At 47.3% G+C, this 19,974-nt stretch overlaps 8 protein-coding genes across 8 annotated transcripts; 6 read left to right on the top strand and 2 right to left on the bottom strand.

Moving 5' to 3' along the window:
* Positions 1-236: 236 nt before the first annotated feature.
* On the top strand, positions 237-1,197 carry V1513DRAFT_447740 (uncharacterized protein). The gene is made up of 3 exons (XM_066898431.1): positions 237-638; positions 691-957; positions 1,006-1,197. The coding sequence occupies exons 1-3, from the start codon at positions 280-282 to the stop codon at positions 1,088-1,090; spliced, it is 711 nt and encodes a 236-aa protein (XP_066752615.1). The 5' UTR covers positions 237-279; the 3' UTR covers positions 1,091-1,197.
* Positions 1,198-1,298: 101 nt separating this feature from the next.
* V1513DRAFT_447738 (uncharacterized protein) lies at positions 1,299-3,176 on the top strand. The gene is made up of 2 exons (XM_066898430.1): positions 1,299-2,490; positions 2,557-3,176. Exons 1-2 carry the CDS (start codon positions 1,323-1,325, stop codon positions 2,967-2,969), a joined length of 1,581 nt encoding a protein of 526 aa, XP_066752614.1. The 5' UTR covers positions 1,299-1,322; the 3' UTR covers positions 2,970-3,176.
* Positions 3,177-3,801: 625 nt separating this feature from the next.
* V1513DRAFT_447734 (uncharacterized protein) lies at positions 3,802-6,435 on the top strand. Its single transcript, XM_066898429.1, has 2 exons — positions 3,802-4,871; positions 4,926-6,435. Exons 1-2 carry the CDS (start codon positions 4,271-4,273, stop codon positions 6,092-6,094), a joined length of 1,770 nt encoding a protein of 589 aa, XP_066752613.1. The 5' UTR covers positions 3,802-4,270; the 3' UTR covers positions 6,095-6,435.
* A 47-nt stretch (positions 6,436-6,482) lies between these two features.
* On the top strand, positions 6,483-7,679 carry V1513DRAFT_447728 (uncharacterized protein). Its single transcript, XM_066898428.1, has 4 exons — positions 6,483-7,049; positions 7,125-7,201; positions 7,285-7,423; positions 7,479-7,679. The coding sequence occupies exons 1-4, from the start codon at positions 6,564-6,566 to the stop codon at positions 7,563-7,565; spliced, it is 789 nt and encodes a 262-aa protein (XP_066752612.1). The 5' UTR covers positions 6,483-6,563; the 3' UTR covers positions 7,566-7,679.
* On the bottom strand, positions 7,596-8,565 carry V1513DRAFT_447727 (Metallo-dependent phosphatase-like protein). Its single transcript, XM_066898427.1, has 3 exons — positions 8,380-8,565; positions 8,305-8,319; positions 7,596-8,245 (listed from the first exon to the last, which is right to left on the bottom strand). Exons 1-3 carry the CDS (start codon positions 8,425-8,427, stop codon positions 7,745-7,747), a joined length of 564 nt encoding a protein of 187 aa, XP_066752611.1. The 5' UTR covers positions 8,428-8,565; the 3' UTR covers positions 7,596-7,744.
* A 76-nt stretch (positions 8,566-8,641) lies between these two features.
* V1513DRAFT_447724 (uncharacterized protein) lies at positions 8,642-9,893 on the top strand. Its single transcript, XM_066898426.1, has 6 exons — positions 8,642-8,817; positions 8,876-8,896; positions 9,027-9,091; positions 9,166-9,237; positions 9,294-9,398; positions 9,471-9,893. Exons 1-6 carry the CDS (start codon positions 8,811-8,813, stop codon positions 9,576-9,578), a joined length of 378 nt encoding a protein of 125 aa, XP_066752610.1. The 5' UTR covers positions 8,642-8,810; the 3' UTR covers positions 9,579-9,893.
* Positions 9,894-11,101: 1,208 nt separating this feature from the next.
* On the top strand, positions 11,102-13,327 carry V1513DRAFT_381616 (uncharacterized protein; the record flags this gene model as incomplete). The annotated part of the gene is made up of 2 exons (XM_066895078.1): positions 11,102-12,098; positions 12,156-13,327. 2 exons carry the CDS (start codon positions 11,102-11,104, stop codon positions 13,325-13,327), a joined length of 2,169 nt encoding a protein of 722 aa, XP_066752609.1.
* A 4,990-nt stretch (positions 13,328-18,317) lies between these two features.
* On the bottom strand, positions 18,318-19,662 carry V1513DRAFT_134819 (uncharacterized protein). Its single transcript, XM_066894199.1, has 2 exons — positions 19,385-19,662; positions 18,318-19,290 (listed from the first exon to the last, which is right to left on the bottom strand). The coding sequence occupies exon 2, from the start codon at positions 19,285-19,287 to the stop codon at positions 18,445-18,447; it is 843 nt and encodes a 280-aa protein (XP_066752608.1). The 5' UTR covers positions 19,288-19,290; positions 19,385-19,662; the 3' UTR covers positions 18,318-18,444.
* Between the last annotated feature and the right edge of the window lie 312 nt (positions 19,663-19,974).

The following is a 19,974-nucleotide window of genomic DNA, read 5'->3' as shown; positions in this document are numbered from 1 at the left end:
GCGCATGCCGTTTAGATGATGGACCTAATGCTACTCATAATCCGCGTAGGAGCTCCATTTTAGTGTAGGCAAAATGATATTGACATTTAACAATAAATTAACACCTTGTGTTTAATAATACGATGTGGGGGCCTTAATTTGCATCTGATGCAATACTTGCCGGGTACAGTGGATGAAATGAAATTGCTTAGGGTTTCCCCACCACTCGCCTGCTCGCCGCAGCCATACACTTTTAGCATTTCGTTAATCGATTCAACCATATAATCAACTAAAGATACAATGGAACTGCTTATCCCGATAGCAAAGTCAACACCACTAACAACAACGATTTCGAAAATCCTAGACCACTTCACACTAGACCCGCATGTGCAGCTCACGGAAATCACGAAAACCCAGCCAGTAACAATCCAAGCGGAAGGAGGTGCGTGTCCCCGTGCTGTGTCAATTGTTGAGATCGCGGTGAGAAAGTTGGAGGGGATGTTTCCTTTCTTTCTGATATATCAATATAATCTTGCGACGCAGGTCGAGAAGAAAGTGAAGGTCGGAGGTCGTACTGAGGGCCATAGGAAGGGGAAGAGCAAGTCTAGAGCTAGGATGTTGAAGAAGAGAGAGGAACGGAGGGTGAAGCGGGAAGGAAAGTATGTGTCCTTTTCAGTCGTCAGTTATGCAGAGATTGGGCTGATTTTGTAGGAGTGAAATTCGGAGGGAGCATCATATTAAAATGAGAGCGAGTATGGCTAAAAAAGAGCAAGAGGACGCGACTTTGTGGCTCTCAGAGCAGCTGAAAAAGCGTCACAACCATGATGGCGTGAAAGAACAGGACGAACATACCGAAACTACTGATTCGAAACGAAAACGAGAAGTTGATGTATCGGACGATTCGGACGATTTATTTGAACCCCCTTCTTCTTACTCTTCGTCTTCGTCTTCGTCTTCGGACGACGAGGACGCGAAAATGTATGAGATTTGTCGTACATATCTTGGATGTGATATTAATCATTGTAGACATCTCGTGCCGTCTATTAGTATCAGTATATCGTTTTCAAGGTTGGTAAGAGATGGTTGGACGCCGCAACTACGTGGTGGTTAGTGATATTTGTATATTAGCTTTGGCATTACGGGCGTTTTGTAGTTTATTGAGCACTTATTAATGTATATGACGTAATCTGTCGGATATTTTTCTAATGTCACTCACATAACTTGTATATCAAGAATTCGATCACGTGACACGCGATTGTGGGTAAGGGGTCAACGCTATAAGCGCTGGCACCGCGTCCTCACCACGTAAACAACAGCCATCAATATTGTATTAGTTCCGAAATATGAATGTATTCCCGGACCGAAACGATCCATTTGGAAGCCAAAGCACTCTGCAACGATCCTTTACCAGCGCACATCGAATCCCGAGGAAGACGTATTCCAAACGGGGACGTACTCGCGACAACCAGAGAAGTGCTAAAACGCCGGGATCGGGATCGGCAGTATCTGCGATTACGGCCCTCACGAACTCAAAGGTCGCGAGATTGAAGGCGAAGAATGATAGTGAAATTGATGTTTTTGAATTTGATGAGGATGAAGGCGATGAGTCGTGGGTACAGGGACGGATGACGACGAAGCAAAGAACAAAGAGGGAGTCTGCTTCCGATTTAATGGAAAGTGAATCTTCGTCATCGAACAGACGGTCTTCACCATCGCCTTCCGCACCAGTTAATTCTCATTATTTTGTAAAGAGTTCGAAAAGTAAAGTTAGAATTACACCGGAAGGGAAGAAGATGGACGTTCCGTCTGCGCCGCGCAAGTCGATTTTGTCACCATCCAAGGATGTGTTGAAAGAGTTTGTGAACGAGGCTTGGAAATTCCGGGACGAGTCAAAAACGAAGGAGGATGGGGGAGATGATGATACTCTGACGAAGCGGCCATCAAAGGTGAGGATTATGAGTAAAGCGGAGGAGATCATAGTCAAGCCTGCGTCGGAGGTCCGACATGAAGATGACGCGCTTCGACGCCGGTCCCGGACCAAATCGAAATCTGCAGTTAAACAGGAAAAACCACCACCCTCGCAGATTTCGGTTAATCTCAATCGGGAGCAAACTCGATTGTCAAAGGAATCGCAGCTTCAGAAGCCATTTGCAGTCGCCAGCGATATGAATGTTACACCGCAACTTAACACGAGCACCTCCTTGCCGGCACGGATGAAGAGGATTTACTTGTCATCAGATAATGGGGATGATTTGCCTGCGTCGGAGGTCGCGACGCCGAAAATAGCGGCGAGTAATCAATTTGCATTTTGCGAGGAGGACGAGTTTGAGGACGATGGCATCTACGATATTACAGGTCCGATATCGACATCGACGCCGAATACGAGGACTGTTAATACAGGCTTACAAAATCAAGCAGACAAAGCAACTGTGAAAGTACCTGAGACCAAGAAATTGTTTACAGTTAAGACTGAGATTGGACGGTTGGCGATCTCGCCTGTGAAGAATAATCGTACATATTTTAAATGCATAGAGTGGTGCAAGCTTAGTGATGTACTAATGGTCGTGTAAAATTTAGGAAGCGAAGCTACGAAGCGAGTTACTTTAGGAGGGATACCCGACCTTTCTATGCCGCTTAAGACGCAGAATACGGTAGCGCCGATGAAGAAATCCAGAAGTGGGATTTCGGTGTATCGCGACGTTCCGGGCATATCGCCCGTCAAACATGGGTCTGTATCTGAGCTCGAGCACAACACAGCTGCGAACACGAACCTGAACATGGGGATTAAAACCTGTGCGAAAAAGCAAAGTAGTTGTCTACAGAGTGTCGTGCAGTCACACGTCCGCATGGGAAGCTTGTCTAAATGTGACAAGAAGAGTACTAACCAGCCGATTTCGACCATTGAGGTTTCCTCGCGTAAGCGCGCGATGAGTCGGTATGGAAGGAGGGTGATATACGAGGAGGACGACGAAGACGAACTGGCTCTGTAACTGTTTGCCATTGCTATGAGAAACGAGAAACGAGAAACGCTGCTGTACGCAATAGTTAGAGACGATCAAGATGAACAATTGCTGTGAGATGATTGCTATGAATTGCGATGATATATTTAGTAGCCGAATTACCTGTAACTATGTGTCATATCGTTGTGTAGGATGAATGTTAGATAACTAACCCTTGGATGATTGAGGGAAAGATGACGTCAGAAGTTGCCTAACCGCTTAACCCCTGTCGTTAGACTCGCTTGGGTTGTGGTGGGGCCGGGCCGTTCAAGTAGCCAGATGTCCACACACAATTGGCCTCCTTAGGGTGGGTCGGCTTAGACGAAGTGAATGATGTATGAATTCGCAAGCATGAATGCAGTAAATTAATTGATCATAGAAGGAATTACAATTGTATTTGTCGGTCTGGAAATCCCCCCTTGATGGCTACTCTACTTGATACCGCGGGGGCTGAATAGCTGTGATCAGCGTATCTCTAATTCTAATCTTACGCGGGCATTGCATAATCAAGAGTTACATTACCACGTAGACTCAGCTTCAAATTAAAACAACAAAATACAATTATAGAAGTAATATTTGGCGATCCTGCTTAATCGATGGAACATTATAGTTGTCTCCTGATCGGGGGTGGTGTGTTCGTCCCGTTCTCAGCCTAGCGTAGATCCTGACCCCCGCTTCCGGCTTCCAATCCCCCCTCTTTTTCCTTCTATTCACGGAAACTCGACTCGACAAGGCTTATATTAAGGTACCGCATATGCGCCATATCCCCATCGTCTACTAGACCCTAGCTACTGTTTTGGGGCATCCTGTGCGCGTCGTGTGTCCAGAAATAGCAGCATTATCTAGCCATCTTCGCCGGCAATATGGTTCCAGAACAGAAGCCGGCAAATGCAGGGACCAAATAGGGTCAGCAGCGGTCGCGCCTCGTGTCAGCCTTGTGAGCAAAGGGACGTTAGTGTTTGCCGTTGCTGAACGAAGTGCGGGCATTCCTGCAGTAGCGCGATTATAATAACCCATAAAAGGACTAGTTTAGAGCTTAATGGCCTCGCGTGAGCTCGGTTCCCCCCTAGTCTTTAGTGTCAGGTGCGCAATTTGACGCGCATGCACCGCCATCGTCATCGCGTTGACCCGCCGACCCCGTCAAGCTCGCCGCCTTCCTTCCCATCTTTTTCTGCTCCCTGCGAACGCGGTGCCCCTGTTATCATCCATCCCCCTCCCCATTTAATTACTGCTCCCCCACTCCGCACCATACCACATTTAACTAAAGAATAGCGCCAAACAACAAGCACGCAATGGCCGCTCGCGCACACAAACAGCGCTCGAAGCTGCATGCAGCTCAGGCAGCGGCGGCGGCTGCTGCGGCCGCTCATGCTGTGAACTCACGTCTCCCAGACAACGCTCCTCGGCCTCATCCGCTCGATGCTCCGTCACGACCACAATCACTAGCAGACAAGGTCGCTCCAGCTGCTCCTACTCCTGCTACGGCTACTCCTGTTACCGTTCCTCCTGTTCAGACTATGATCCAGGCAGCAGAGTCGAGAGTACACCCATTGTCACACTCTGAATCAGTTCCGAGCCCTGTCACCTCCCCCGAATCAGCTCCTCCCGCCACCTCGTTTTCCCAGGCTCCACTCGCTCTTTCAGCTACTACCCCTTCAGAACGCCAACAATCAACGCACTCAGAGCGAGCAGAACAAGTGCTAATGGCCACGAAGAAACCGGCAGCTCCCGCCGTTCGAACGGTCGACCGGCCTGGAAAGCTAGAGACCGCGATCGACGTCATTCGGCGGCAGTTTGATCTCGAAATTCTACTCAAGCATCGCGAGTTATCTTGCATAGAGGATGAGATTGCCAAGGTTCATATCATGATGGTCCAATTGAGGCGGTGTGCTGGTATGTATTTTATTTTTAGCTTGCAAGGATTGGAATGTGCTCACTGTTGTAAAGGCAAAACGGTCAATGATCAGGATGAGCCGGACGATTTCGCGAAGCATTACGCCCAGTACTTACTCCCCGACAGACGATACTCCGAAGGTTCACGGCCAGATCAGTACAAATCGCCTGACGGCGTCTCACCAACGTCTACGGCACCCGACTCGATAGATTCGACCGGCATGCAACCCCGGTCGCGGAGTATACCAACGTCGAACAGAATGCATCTCCCACAGTACTCCGCTAACGGAACCGTAGGCGGAAATCCCCCGCCAGATGGATGCATCTACCGCCGGCCGGATGGAATTTTAGTTCGCCTAGTATGCAAGGATTGTTCGCGGACAACCTTCGGCTCCGCGCAGGGGTTCATAAATCATTGCCGGATTTCGCATGGACGGGAGTTCACATCGCACGACAATGCTGCGCAGTGCTGCGGTGAAGAACTCAATGAGTCTGACCAGGATGATATCGGGCTAGGTGCGCTCAAGCACCGGAGACACATGCAAATGTCCTCGGCTGGTCCGATGCTGTCGTTGTCTCCGGATGCGCAGCCGCCGCCCCAAGGGCTTGCGTTGCAGCGGGTTACACACCATTCTGCTCTTCCCGATAAACCGAGTGGGCAGACTGATGCACCAACGATAGTCAATCCGACTGAGTTGGAGGTTGGCGTCAATGCTTCATCAAAGCGCGATTACGGCACAAAGAGCTTTCCGTGGAATTACCACTCATCGTCGACATCGTTTCTAAACCAACCCATCACACCACCAAGCGACGACCAGATCCCACGACAAGTCTCGGACATTTTGTCATCAACAGCCGACGTCCCAGCAACATCTACTACCACAGAACCAGTCACAGTAGCCACGACCGCGTCTACTATGTCATCGACACCGACACCGACCGCCATACCATTTATGCCGACTCTCTCTGCTCCGACGCCACCACCAACACGACACCTGTCGAACCTGCTGAAGCGGAAACAAGTCGACGTTGATCTCGATCATATGGCTGCGGAATCCGTCAAGCGTGATCCACTAGGGCATTTATTCCCCGGCGAAGCAGACGTTTCCGACGACGAAGAAGAGGCACGACTTCCATCCGTCGCCAAATACAAAAAACTAGCTGGCGCACAGCGGGGCCGGCCATTAGGCTCTGGCATGCGGATAGTGGCTAGTTTCCACTAATCTCTTCTTATAAACAACAAATGCGATAACAACAAAAGTCTGACCAGACGCACACCTCTCATTTTTTTTTTCTTGTCAGATAGGTCTTGGTTGTGTCAATCATGATGGTCATCGGTTCATAGAATGTCGACGACGTTCGTTATCTTGTCTCGTCATTTATACATAGAAATCTATGATTCTTGTACATTTATTGATGGAGTGGGAGATATTTTATTATATTATAATATATTATAGTTATTTTATGGCTGATTTATTTGTATAATTGATACGATGACGAACGGATCAAGCGAGTGGATGTATGTTATGATTATGAATACAAAAGACGAGTCGATGAGATTTTACTGTTTCCCACTAGTTATAGAATTGATTAGAGCCGATATCGGACCACGTGCCCGATGTCGCTTGCGCTATCGTTATCAGACCGATTTCTAACCCACTCCTCTAGCATCAACAAAACATACAGAAGACAATGGTCTACAATCTTAGAGACCGCGTCGTGCTCATAACGGGCTCTACAGCAGGACTCGGCGCCGCTCTGGCGCACGCGTTCGCTGCTGAAGGATGCCATATCATCCTCAACCACTCATCCACAACCGAAGCCTCCATCTCCCGCGCCTCCGCAACCGAATCCGCACTCAAATCCGCCTATCCAGACCGTAAAGTTGGCATAATTCAAGCAAACTGCGCCACGGAGTCCGAGAATGTTAGACTTGTTTCCGAAGCCATCGCGTTATCCAAATCATGGGAGTGTGAAGGGCGCATTGACGGTGTCATTGCAAACGCGGGGTGGACACGATTTTCGGCCATCGATGATTTAGACGCTGTGACGTGGTCTGATTTTGAGAATTGCTTCGCTGTTAATGTGCAGAGTCCGTTCGTCTTATTGCGCGAATTAAGGGATACCATGAACAAGAACGCTGATGGCGGGTTTTTTATTATGACGAGTAGTGCTGCGGTAAGTATGGGCGAGACTCACCCGGCGTGCGAGAGTGCCTGTGAAATGATGGAGATTGGGCTGACGACTGGGAAGGGTGAACGTCCGTCGGGGTCGTCGTTGGCGTACTGTGTCAGTAAGGCTGCGAATTTGCATTTAATGCGATGTCTGGCGTGAGTTTTTTTTTTTTCCTTGCTTTTGTCGAACAGATGTTTCATAGTCGAACCATGATGATAAAACAATTGTTGGGATGCAGTGCACACCAGGGTCCGAATATTAGAGTCAATGCTATTAAGCCCGGCGTTTTGCCTACGGAGTGGGGCTTGAAGTTTGGGAGAGAAAGGCTCGATGCGATTATTGACTCGACTGTGCTCAAGACCGAAACGACTTTGGAGGTGAGTCGCATATTATTACGTCGTCGAAGGAGAACTCGTAGACTAATGAGACTAGAATTGTGCCCTGATATACGTGATGCTTGCAAAGAACGATAGTATGACCGGCGAGGCGGTGAAGATTGATAGCGGACTGTGGATATAGTATGATCAGATGTCGAGTTGAGACAAAAGATAGAAGAATGTACAATGTATTAGACACGCATTGCAGGTACACACAACAAAAATTGACAAAATGCAAGCATTAAACAAACATGTATTATTACAAAATCCTCACCAGCACACTCCACTCCTTGTAAGTCGTTTCTATGATTTTCGTGAGAGTTAACCGCCCTTCCGGTAACTGACCTTCTCGACTTTAACTTCTCCATCGATATACTGATACACATACAACACGAGCACAGTTCCTTGAACATCCATCAACACAAAAGACGGCACGGCATTCTCCCCTTCAGCCCACCATCCGCTGGACAATGCACCAGTCGCACTTCCTGGATTAATAAAAAACTTGCCCTCGAGCTCATAAGCCTCGAACCTGTGCGTGCCGCCCCAAATAAACACATCCACATCCATTTGTCGGGCGGCGATCAATAACGCATCTGAGTCTCCTGGCGGCACAATCGTATGGCCATGCGTGAACCCGATACGAAGCGAGCCGTGAGTGACAACTTTAGAGAGGGGCAGAGAAAGCGAAAGGTCGTACTCGCCTTTCACGATTTGCAGGTCGGGCGAGACCGAGCGAAGGAAGTCGTACGTTTCGCGGTCAGTTAGGTTTCCGAGGCACAAGATTTGTGAGATTTTGCCTGGCGCTAGGAGCTTTCGAAACTACTTCTTGTCAGTATTTCATTTTCCACTGCTGTTCAATAGAGTGGATAAGAGGATACCTTCGGCGGGAGTTCCTACAAAGAGAAGAGTTAGTAACGTCGCTACGTATGTCGCAACATGAAAGGGATGCGTACCAGTGCACGGTCTGGTATGTGCAGGTCGCCAATTGCAAGGACCAGCATGGTTGGCAGATGTTATCCTATTCGAAGCTGGATTGTTGGTTTCGATTGTATTTATGAACCGAGAGACACAAAGTTCGTTAATACGTTTGGTTGATAGCGAATGGCCCTGTGATTCGTGACGTGTGACTTTGTGAGTTGCGTAAATACGGCACGAAGTGGCAATTATAGTATTACACATTTACGACGAATATGGCTGAATCAGCCAAACCTACTATGTCACGTGACCGCTGTCTTCACACAGCAGAAAAACGATAGGTAAATTGAACTCGAGAGAAAGCAGCCTTTTTCAGTTCCCACGATCGACTGATCCATTGGTTCCCAGGACTAGTTATTGATATCAAAGTCATTATCGTTCACGTCATATTTTGTGGCTGGCATTAAAAATGTCTGGTAAGCATATTATGATTGATCGGGATTGTGAGGTTTTGATATTGACGATTGCGAGCAGTTAATTTCCAATCACTTGCGGGTAAGCAACTCTTCAACTGTTTGTGGAGCACAGATAGAATATTATTGGATGGACCGATTGGAAAGAGGAGGAGTTCGAGATGAGCATTCTATTGCGATTGGCAGCGTTCTCACATGTTTGTTGATAATAGAGGAGTTCACGAAGTTCTATTATGCTCAGTTTGATAGTGATCGGTCGCAATTAGGCAATTTATACGTATGTATTCATACTGTGTTGATACTACATTGGGTAAATACACAATGCCGGATTTGGGGCTAACGACGCCATAGCGAGATCATTCCATGCTTACCTTCGAGACTTCCCAACTTCAGGGCGCGAAGAACATTATAGAGAAACTTGTGGTATGTGGCTTATAGTTTGACCAAGCAGCCATCAGTCCTGACACGATTTGGGACAGAGTCTGCCATTTCAGAAGGTCGCCCACCGTATTTCTACTCTAGACGCGCAACCCTCGTCTCCCGACATCGGCTCCGTTCTCGTTATGGTCACCGGTGAACTCCTCGTATGTGAACTTTAAATTCGAAATCGTTTATGCTGGATGAATAAATGGATATATCTGACACTGTCAATCTAGGTCGACGAGGAGCAGAACCCGCAGCGGTACTCGCAGGTGTTCCATCTTATCCCCGAAGGCGGAAGTTACTATGTTTTCAACGATATCTTCCGCTTGAATTACTCGTAATTATTATTGAGCTTGGCATTATAAAATTCTATTTCTTCTATAAATTGCTTTAGTTTCTATTACTGATCAGTTGTGCATACTAGTAACATGAGGCACTTAAGGCCCTAATTAGGCTCGTGGGGAGGAATTGTTTATTATGAACTGCATTGTTCGAAGATCTTTGTATTACTGTATTATTTTGTTAAATTACTTTTGAATTTTGCTAGACATGCGATGTTAATGACTTGCAAGATTAGATATGGTTGTCCGATATACTGAGTAACCTACATTGCAGTGTGACGAGCCAGATTGATACTGCCAAAGACTAATTTAAACCATAGCAATGACTGCATTCCCTATTTCAAACACAGGCTGCGATGCAGTAGTAACAACTAGTCATTTGAAGGATGATGTAATATCCCGGGGATTCTGACTAAGCTTTCATGACACTCCATAACTATGCGCCGACGCAGCCAGCCCCAGTCCCCCAGTGGTGTGAGCAGGCCGAGCCTTTGCAAATTCACAGGCGCTATTACACTTACTTGATAATTCGATTAATTATTAGTATATTTGGATATAGATATTTCGCGATTGGAGTTACTGCGGCGAGCAATAGTATAATTGCGTTACAACATTGGCTGTTATTATGTATACCAGCGCGATTAAGGACGGGTTGCAGGAGCAGCCTGTTATCCCGCGCCGGCCAGGGCCGATGACGCCTACGATTCCACGGCGTCCGAGACCGAAGACTACGGATTCAGGAAGTGATGGATCGCTGTCGTCAAGTCTGGTAAGTCCGTTGTCATAGTAAATGCTGCTGATGAGGATGATGTATGCTAAGGCGACGATTGGCATTGATAGCCAACTACTCCGTTTTCAGAACAAGTCCCCGACCACGAACTAAACTCGTCCGAACTATCAAGCACTGCCGAAGACGCTCATCCGCAGTTGCAGTACGCAACTTCATTGCCAGTCGCGATTCCCTCTATGCCGCGCCGTCCGCGTTCTCCCTCAGTTAACCTACGTCGGCCGCGCGATCTGTATGAAACCCAGCAACAGGTCGCCGAAATTGAGATGGATATCTCTCGGACACTGGCCGAGAATAAGAAGAACTTTGGTGAGACGACGGCGGAAAGTAACGAGCCGGAGCCACCAGGGATTTATGACGGTATGGAACATATTGGCGGGATGTTGGAACGCCATGATGAGGAATTGGAAGTTAGCGAAAGTTATAGCGAGGCAGAGTTGTCTGAGTCGGAGCCTTCTGATAGTATTGATAATGCAGGCAATTACTTTGGTGATATGCATTTGTGTAACCGTTGCCGTTCTGATACTGACACCATACAGGAGTTCGTTCATCACCGCAGCCACAGAACCCACACAATTCTCAAATACTAGAACAACCACAAGCTACAACTTCAAATCCAACTGACGCGGTCCAGAGCCCGATTCCGCGAATTCCAGACAGACCTCGACTGACTCATAGTCGGACGAGCACACCGCCTTCTACGCCGGCAGAGGGAAAAGGTAACACCGATCCGCCTATGCCTAGTATCCCCCACAGACCGGCATCGACACCGAAAATCCCTAATCGTCTCACCTCGCCAAAAGTCCCCGAGCGACCAGGGAGTGCGAAATCGTCATATGAGCCAAAGATGCTAGAGCAGACAACAACGCCACAAATTCCGCAGCGCCCGTCGTCGCGCCCAACAAGGCAGCACGCCAACGTGCATGTTCATGTATCTCCCAATGCAGTCGCAATAGATCCTTCATGCGAAGGCGAGCCTGTACAGATACACACTATTCCGACCTTCGCCACGGACTCGGATTCGGATTTGTGGACGCAAGTATCGTCGGACAATCCCGAAGCCAACACCGTTTTCGATGTTGCGGCCCAGATGGCCGATGAGGAGTTACACCACCCCGCGGAATTGGGAGACAAATTCCGGCGTACGGTGCTAACACGACCAAATCCATTGACTGGACTTTTGGAGCCGACAGCTACACCGGCAGATAAGTCACCAGTGTCTGTTAGGGATGCAGAGGGACTGGTGTCGCCTACGGAGAGTGTCGGGCAGCGGGATGTATTGGAGAGTTTGATTCACAGTTACATGGAGGAAGGGACTCCAGCTTTGGAGGAACCAAATGGGATGGAATTTGTCCGTGAAAAGGGCGATGGACCGGTTATGACTGACAAAGTCAGGTCGGATGGCGAAGGCGCTGCGGCTCCGGAGCCAGTGACAGACGAGGCTACAGCGTCCGTAGACGAGACCCGCACTGAAGGTCAGGAACCTGCAGGATTGCCGAACGAAACTGCAGTGGCAGTTGAACAGACACCAGCGGTTGCAGATACGGCTAACGATGAGAAAGAAGAGAAGCCCACGACAGAAGAAGTACTGCCGAATGCAGAGGAGCCTAGCTTGGGTAAGGAGGCAACCCTCGGTGATACTGGTTCAAAAGCCACAGAACCGTCGCTTGCAACAGAGGCGTCTGTCGCGGAATCAGCTGAATCAGCTGAATCAGCTATAGCCAACCTTGAAGGTGTGTTCAAATATCCTTTCTAGGATTGAAGGAGAACTATCTAACTATTGGCATCAGAATCTGCACAGCCCGAAGTTCCCCGACGACCTTCTCGTCCTCAAGTCCCGCGCCGCCCGAAACCTGCATTGTCATTGTCACCAACGGGTTCGGCCGCTGCAACTCCAACCCATGAGCTATCCGGGATCTCCCCGAAACACTCGGCTGCAGTAACCCCACCTCTCGAGGCCGCACCATCAAAATCGCTCGGCGCCTCGAGTGCGGCACCGCCTGTCACGAAACCAAAGCCGCCTCCACCCGCGCGTCCGAATAAGTTATCTGGTATTCGAGCTGCATTTGCGAAAGATTTGGAGTCTCGGTTTGGAAAAGCTGGGCCGATGCCGTTTATGATGCCGCGGGCTGCAAAGCCCGCGCAGGAGTCACCTGCCGCTGAGCCGGAGGATACACAAATGACAGAGGATCGCCCTGCGCCTGTGCTGGATAGTAAGTCTATGCCTCCTGCTCCCGCTAAAGAGACTAAGTTGGACGACGTGCGGAAAGGTAGGGCTAGAGGACCACGAGGGCGAAAGTTGCCTGCTCCCACAGAATTACCGGGCGGCTGGGGATTCAGTTCTGTGGTTACGGTGTGGGAGTTGTGGAATCCTGAATTTGAACCTGAACCACCGATGTCTACGACGGCTCATTTGCCAAGTACGGAGAAGTTGGGTGAGCCGGCAACTATGGTGAAGGAGGACGAGGCCACACTTGAAATGCCTCAAGGTGTGGTGAATAATGATGTAACGAGTGTGGAGGCGTCCGAAGAACCGAGCGTGATAATATCAACTCTCGACTCCGAGGAGCGGGGATCATCAAGCAAGAATGCTTTAAAGACAGTCGAACTCGCCAATGAAGATGCTACGCAGGAGCAGACTTCGACGGTGAAATTTGAGCCCGAATCATCCCCCCTAGTTAAAGAGATTCCGACGAACTTGCCGGTAGAAGATTCGACTGAAGACCATGATCACGAGGCTGAAGAGGTGACGATACAGGACGATGACGGGACGGAAGTGCGTCCGTCATCGATCAAGGAACCGTCCGAGCCTATTGGCAGTCCGGTTCCGATGGGGCGCGCCACGGACGAGGATTTAGAAACTCGCGGGGCAACTGGTGTTGTTGAGGAGCAATCGAGTTATAAGGAGGTTACGGACGATGCGATTGATTCTGTGGTCGATGAAAGTTTGGATGGGGAGTAAGACATGTATTATTTGTTCAGGTTTGAAATAACAATCATGCATATTGCATAGGAATGATATATGATTGTGCATGTTGAGAGGCTGTTGAGAAGACCATGCTTGTTGAGGAACGGTCAAATTCAATTTTGAATTTGACAATGCGCGGTGCTGTGTGTCCCAAACCGGCAGATGCAAAAACTAGTTTTTTTTCCTCGGATATTACGTAGTATTATTGCATTGCATACGTAGTGGACTACGTGGTAAGACAACGATCGATATGCCGGTGCGGATGGATCTTGAGTTGAGTTTCATATTGATTGGACGGTTGATAACTTGTGAGCGGGTGAGAGTGGAAGATCTCCGGGTATGAAGAGCGCAGTAAATTTGCATTCGTGATTGAGACCATGCTGGGAAACCGTGTTTACGCGTAACGTCAGATCTATTTTTCTGCCAATTGACTCCTGAGCGAGTAAGGAAGAGATACAATGCGAGTTGGCAGAGAATGGCTCTATATATGAATGATGGGGACAAATTCAAGATCAAATCTGCCCGCCATCCTCGTCGTCGGATCCTCGGGAGGAACGGCCTAAATCTTTTAAGTATTGTCGAACTTGAAACGAGACGAGGTTGGGGATAGAGAAAAGAGTATGTGCAACTCGGGTTGTCGACCCATTTACAACGAATTCTGGTTAGGGTTAGAGTGGTATTGGCCTGGCCTCGGAGTGCGAGATTCAACTGCCCCCGAATATCAAGTTTAGAGATTTGTTTATACAGAATACAATAAAATTTGTAGCACATTGTCGCATCCAACGGATGTCGCGGATCAATTCTGTCCGCTGCCAGACTAAATTCGGAGGTGTCCGAAAGTCGCGCCAGATGCTTAGAGTTGGGTCACTGATAAGTTGAGAACTACGGAGCCGTGAACAAGCAATCTCTGTCATGCACTGCCTCACCCACCCGACATTTAGCCGCTGCATGTCAGTCAAAGAAGTGCCTGTTCGCGGTAATATGTCCACTTGTCAGTCCATAACCGCACTTTAGGCTTGGTCGACACTGACCGCGTCAACTACTGTTTTACATTTCAGCGACAGCAGTTAAGATGAATTTGTTCACGCCACTTTCAAAACTCGCATCTCTGAATTAGGCAGCACATACCCTTTGCGCCGCAATTGCACCACTAAGCTGAAGCGAATTCCCTGGCTGCCAATGTCCGTTTCGAATGTAAATCGCGGGCCGTGCTCGTCGGTGATGGTTACGGGGTTCTCCGGAACTATGAAATCGAACAGCGATCACTAATTTCCAAAACGGCTATCAACTGTTGGCGGCCCGAGGACTGTTAGGCGAGGCATACCCAAAACTACGTACCGTATTCCAAGATATACGCAGGGCCACTGTCACACAAGCTGAGAAACTGACTTCGTGATCCATGCTATCGAAAGGCGACAGACAGCATGTCTGAACAATGCATGTGATCAAGGAGATTTAACCAATTACTTTTTAAGTTTGTTTCGTTAGGTCTGACTTGTAATGCGCAAAACAAATGATGCGGAAACATGTCATCCGATAGAGAAGTTTTACTGCGGTGTAGATGTGGCAATAGATATTCTGTCGTAATAGAGCAACAGGGAACAATCACATGCCGGCGTTTCGCCCCTTATAATCAAAATTTGACAATAATGAACAAAAAGAAAAAGCCTTGGGAGGACCTGACCTGAAAAAGTAAATATATGAGGTGAGTTGATTGCTAAGACCGGGCAAATTGATGTGACTCGTGATATGTGAATGCAGTCGAGCCCAGCCAACCAGGGAATGAGATCTCTAAACCTTAAAGAACCCATGCCAGACTCAACTCACAAGGGTTACAACGTATACGAATACAAACACCTTAATGAACCCTGAACAGTGACACGTGTAACTTCATGGCGGAAATAGTGCACAAAACCAACTCTATATTCTCAGCTCACAGCTTTGAACGCCGCCACGCGCTACGCGGCGTAAGACTTGCCTATCAAGAGCAGCTCAAGCTTAGCATTTGAGTGCTGCTCTGCTGCAAGGGCGAATATATCTTTCTTTGGAGATAAGTTAGTAAATGTCGAATTCACCCGGCCAGCGTTTTAGTGAGTTTCCACGTGCTCCGAGGCATACACCCTCTCAATTTATATGGAGAACGCTAATAATAGCTACAGAGAAACGCAACTCAATTTGCCACCCAATTTTTAATTTATGTTTTGTCGCAGTTATTATTATTATGACGCCAGAGGCCGGGGCGGGATATCATGTAAGCAAAATTGGGGTTATCGCGTACTTACCGAACGCGTTGCAATGCAAGTTCCCGTCGCGTCATTATTTCATTTTTTGACAATAAAATTCACCAATCCCATTATACCTTAATTTTTATTTCCATTAAGCTTCTTTATTCGGTCGCTCTTTTTTCTTAAAAATATCTTGTTGGTTTGTACTTTACATGATTTTTGTTGGGGAGAGTGAGGGAATAAAGAACTGGGACATGCACTGGGAAGCGATCAGTTAGGTTTCTATTTCTGGCTGAACTTTTCCGTGACCCGCATTCAGCTGCTTAGGATATTTTGTAGCATATAAATTAATGAAGGTATTGCCCGACAGGCATTTCCGGGCCAGAATGTCATTTTCGAAAGACTGTATTGAAGCGCATAGATCTACCCACAATAAATGTGTTGTATTGGTTTAATAAACGACATTACATACCTAATAGGCTTTTACCTAATAGGCATTTATTGTCACTTTCATAATGTACATCATGCTCTGAAGATGCAGATTACGAATTGAATGTCGTCTCATCATTAAGCGATAGTCTGAAACAAATTACTTCCTGATTTTGATCGACATGATTGTAGTCATTATCGGCAATACTCGATTACAAACTGCAAGATCGATTCACTGCATATCGAATCCCTTGACTTATCTGCGCGACAGGATATATAGTCAAGCGCAAACACAACAGGCAGTTAATTTGATCAGAGCTTCAGATCTTCAGAACTGCGTTATGGGTAATTCTAACGAATGACCAAATAAATGCTGATCCCATGTAAACCTAATCGTCACTCAGGTTTTACAATGGAGTAAGCACAGCTCCCCCCGTCTGCAAAGTGCGTGCCGATTAGAGTTTTTAGAGCCATTTTGCACAAAACCGCCAAGCTGTCCTCTCGGATTAGACGCCATCATATTTTGCCTGGGATGATATGTCTGTAATAATATTAGTATTGTCCACTTAGTTAATTATTGTCACATGGGGTAGTAGAAGATTGCGGGAATTGGAACTGGAATGTGCATGTCTACGCGTGATTTGTTGACGCAGCGCAATTGAGCTATTTCATTCGCCTTGGAATCAATTCTATGGTGCATCTTCGAAATCATCGAAGATCAAAGCTACATGTATATACATCGATTTTGACGCCATATTTGCCGCATATACCACGCATCATAACTTCAGCGTAATCACGGGCTAGCTACTGTCCACTCTCGAAATTTACATTAATATGCCAAATTGAGCAGGCCTTAGCGACCTCTTCCAATGGGTTTTTTGTTGAACGCTGACTAAGAAATGAGCCGCATGCGACCGTTGAAGATCTGCGCGTGGTACGAGCTAGTATGATTTTGGAAAAAAAGTGAAAAACCAAACTTTAGTTCGACTGGAGATACAGCTGAGTCTATCATTTCAAAATGGTTACCCAATGGTTTGGTATTGTTAGATTTTGTCTGAGATCTTTGTTCTTTATGTGTCAGATTCAAAAACGTGAACATTTCTACCCTTGGCGTCAAACTGTCAAAACTTACTGTTGAAAATGCATGTAAGCGGCAAACAAATTCCAGGTATGCATTACATTTTACCCGGTTATTACAGTTAAAGGCAACAAGTAGTGACCACCGTCTTGACCTAGATGCAATTATTGAACTTATAAATTATTCTTAACAATGCAATGCATCTCGACCATGTTCTGTGCCTCGTAGTTGAATCCATCGTTTCTTTCAGCTGGGCCATTTTGTATTGTATACCCACCTTCTGCATAGATAAGCCACGCAGAAGGAAGCTTCCGATGTCAGCCAGCAACCCATCCCCGCTCCATGCACGGCATTCCCGATATACAGCACTACTACTCAAAATGTCGCCGGGGCGGGGAAGTTTGTCGATCGTCGGCTTGCTGCCAATAATATCAGATACTCACCATGCGGGGGCCCAGGCGATCCCCCGTCAACGTCAAGTGAATTTCCCAGTTCACAGCTGCAAGTGGCGGAGCAGGATCAGTTTGTATGTAATATGTATTTTTCAACAAAGTAGCTTGGCAAAGAAACCAATTCGCTTAGAAGCAAAAAGTCAGATGGCAAGGTCAACCAAGTTTCATTAATCAACTGTGTCAAAAGAACCCTTTTCCAAACATTGGGGGCTCGCCTAACTCGATTGCAGCATGACTAAGACAAACTGGAAGATGTCCAGACTTGGACTTGCAAATATTCAATCCTCGCCTATACGTCTAAAACAAGAATTGTCTCACCAAGTAATATGAATGAATGCAAGACAATCGATTGACGGCCTACTCAACACTCTTTGTGTAATGAAATTATTTTTCTCTCAAAATGATCCTCTATTCATTGTTTTATATTGTCACGATCCAAAATGCTCGAGATTTCCACTCACCACCACCCATTCCAAAAATCATTTTTGTCAACAAATAAAAGAAAATCACACGACCAGGACACACAGACCAGCTGTGCCGTCGTGCAGCAAGAATCGAATCCCAAGTGACTTGCACTGATAACAGATTAAAAAACACAAAAACATAAAAAACAACAAAAATGAAACATGTTGCAGTACATAAAATGGGACATCAATTAACATATACAAAATCATTGATCAATCTGATGGTATGGAATAATAAAAAACAAATAACCCCCATTGAAACTTAATCAAAAACCAATTTTTCATGTTCCTATATATCGCCAGTTCACTATACCAACTTAGAGAAAGAAAGCCGAGAGGGAGTGTGAATATTTACAGGTCGGTCGGTCGAGAACGGAAACAAGTTGCACCCAATGCCATACCCAATCCCAAAAAAAAAATAGTGAATAAAAGTAAAAAAAAAATGCTAGTTGATATAACCCGATTACAAAGGCTCGAGTCCCTCGACGTAGCCGTTCCGGCCACCTCTGCGCATGTGAGTACGTCGATGTGCCCGTAGATTATCGCTCCGAGAAAATCTGCGCTTGCAAGTGTCGACGTCGCAGATGAACGGTCGCTCATCTGTGTGTGTCCGCGCGTGTCGCCTTAGATGCTCGAGGCGCTTGAAGCGCTTCGGACACTGTTCGCACTTGTGGGGCTTGTCCATAGAGGAGACAATTAGTGGATATGACCGCTTCTGCGCGATACTTGATGCGGTGCTCACTGTCGACGCACTCGAGATGCTGCGAACCATTGGTGGCGGCGTCGCTGGTGGAGATGGGGTGGCACTGGCGGAGGCCACTTGTTGAAGTGCGTAGGAGGCCACGACCGTGGACGGATGAAATGGCATTGGCGAGGGGGAATAGAATGGTGAGAAGCATGAATCGGTGGTGGGTGTCAGGAGCGCCGCAGTGTCAGCACAGGGAGTCGAGAAAAACTCGGACTTGATCGGCGACGAAACTGGTGTCGACGTTATAGATGACTCGGGCGATCCGGGGCACGACTCAATTGACTCCCTCGCCGATATCGTGCTCGGCAGACAGAGCATGCCAGGAGTGATGGTGGCTGGAGGCATGTCCTCGGTCGGAGTACTCGGGCCAGACGAGCAGTAGGACGACAGCGACGACAGGGAAGAGACTGATGAGACCGACGTAGTTCGCCGGAAGAGAACAGGGAGCGTCGAGAGGACATGTCGTAGGGCAGCTGGTGAGACGCCAGGTTCGGACAATTCGACTGGCGACAAGGGAGCCATGAAGTCAGACTGAGTATCAAAATCATCAAATTCCATCTTCTGGCGTATGTTAGTCAGTAAACTCGATAGCGAGTTGAGGATTGACGGGACGTACTGTCGATAATAAATTTCAAAAAAAAAAAAAAGCGGAGACCTAATGAACGACCGAGAACAAAACAATCAATCCAGGCAATGCGTCTCAAATAGACAACAAGACAAGTTTTCGAGATAGGTCGCGTAGCGATACTGATACGCAAGAGAGTTCGTGATCCGGGACCGGGAATGTGAACAGCCCAAGGACAAAATCAAAAAAGATTTTAAAGTTTGGCTGTAGATCTCGAACGACAGGCGCAAGGAAAAATCAATCGAAAGAGTGACTATGATAGCAAAGACAATTCTCGAACCAGAGAAATCAATGCCAATTGAGATTGTCAATAACTAATGAATGTCGTTGGACAAAGAGCGACGAGTCGGAATCGGACTCAAATGAATGACGGAAGACCCAGAAGAACGCGACGAAAAAGGTGAAGAAAAACCAACGAAAGCAAAGAACAACAAACAAAGAACAAGCGAGCACTCGGCGGACGAGTGATTACGTGGGAGCAATGGAGTAGCCGGACACTTGACGTCGGGGGGGCGATGAAAGGGATTGCACAGGGGCGGGATGGGATATCTTATATTCCAGGTGAAGGCGATCGGTTTTAATGTGAAGCTTAGAGGCGCCTTAAAGCAAAGAGAGAAGTG

Source organism: Lipomyces chichibuensis (genome assembly GCF_038497645.1).
Source record: "Lipomyces chichibuensis strain CBS 12929 unplaced genomic scaffold V1513scaffold_24, whole genome shotgun sequence".
NCBI classification, from domain to species: domain Eukaryota; kingdom Fungi; phylum Ascomycota; class Lipomycetes; order Lipomycetales; family Lipomycetaceae; genus Lipomyces; species Lipomyces chichibuensis.
This window is presented reverse-complemented; position numbering and strand designations above follow the sequence as displayed.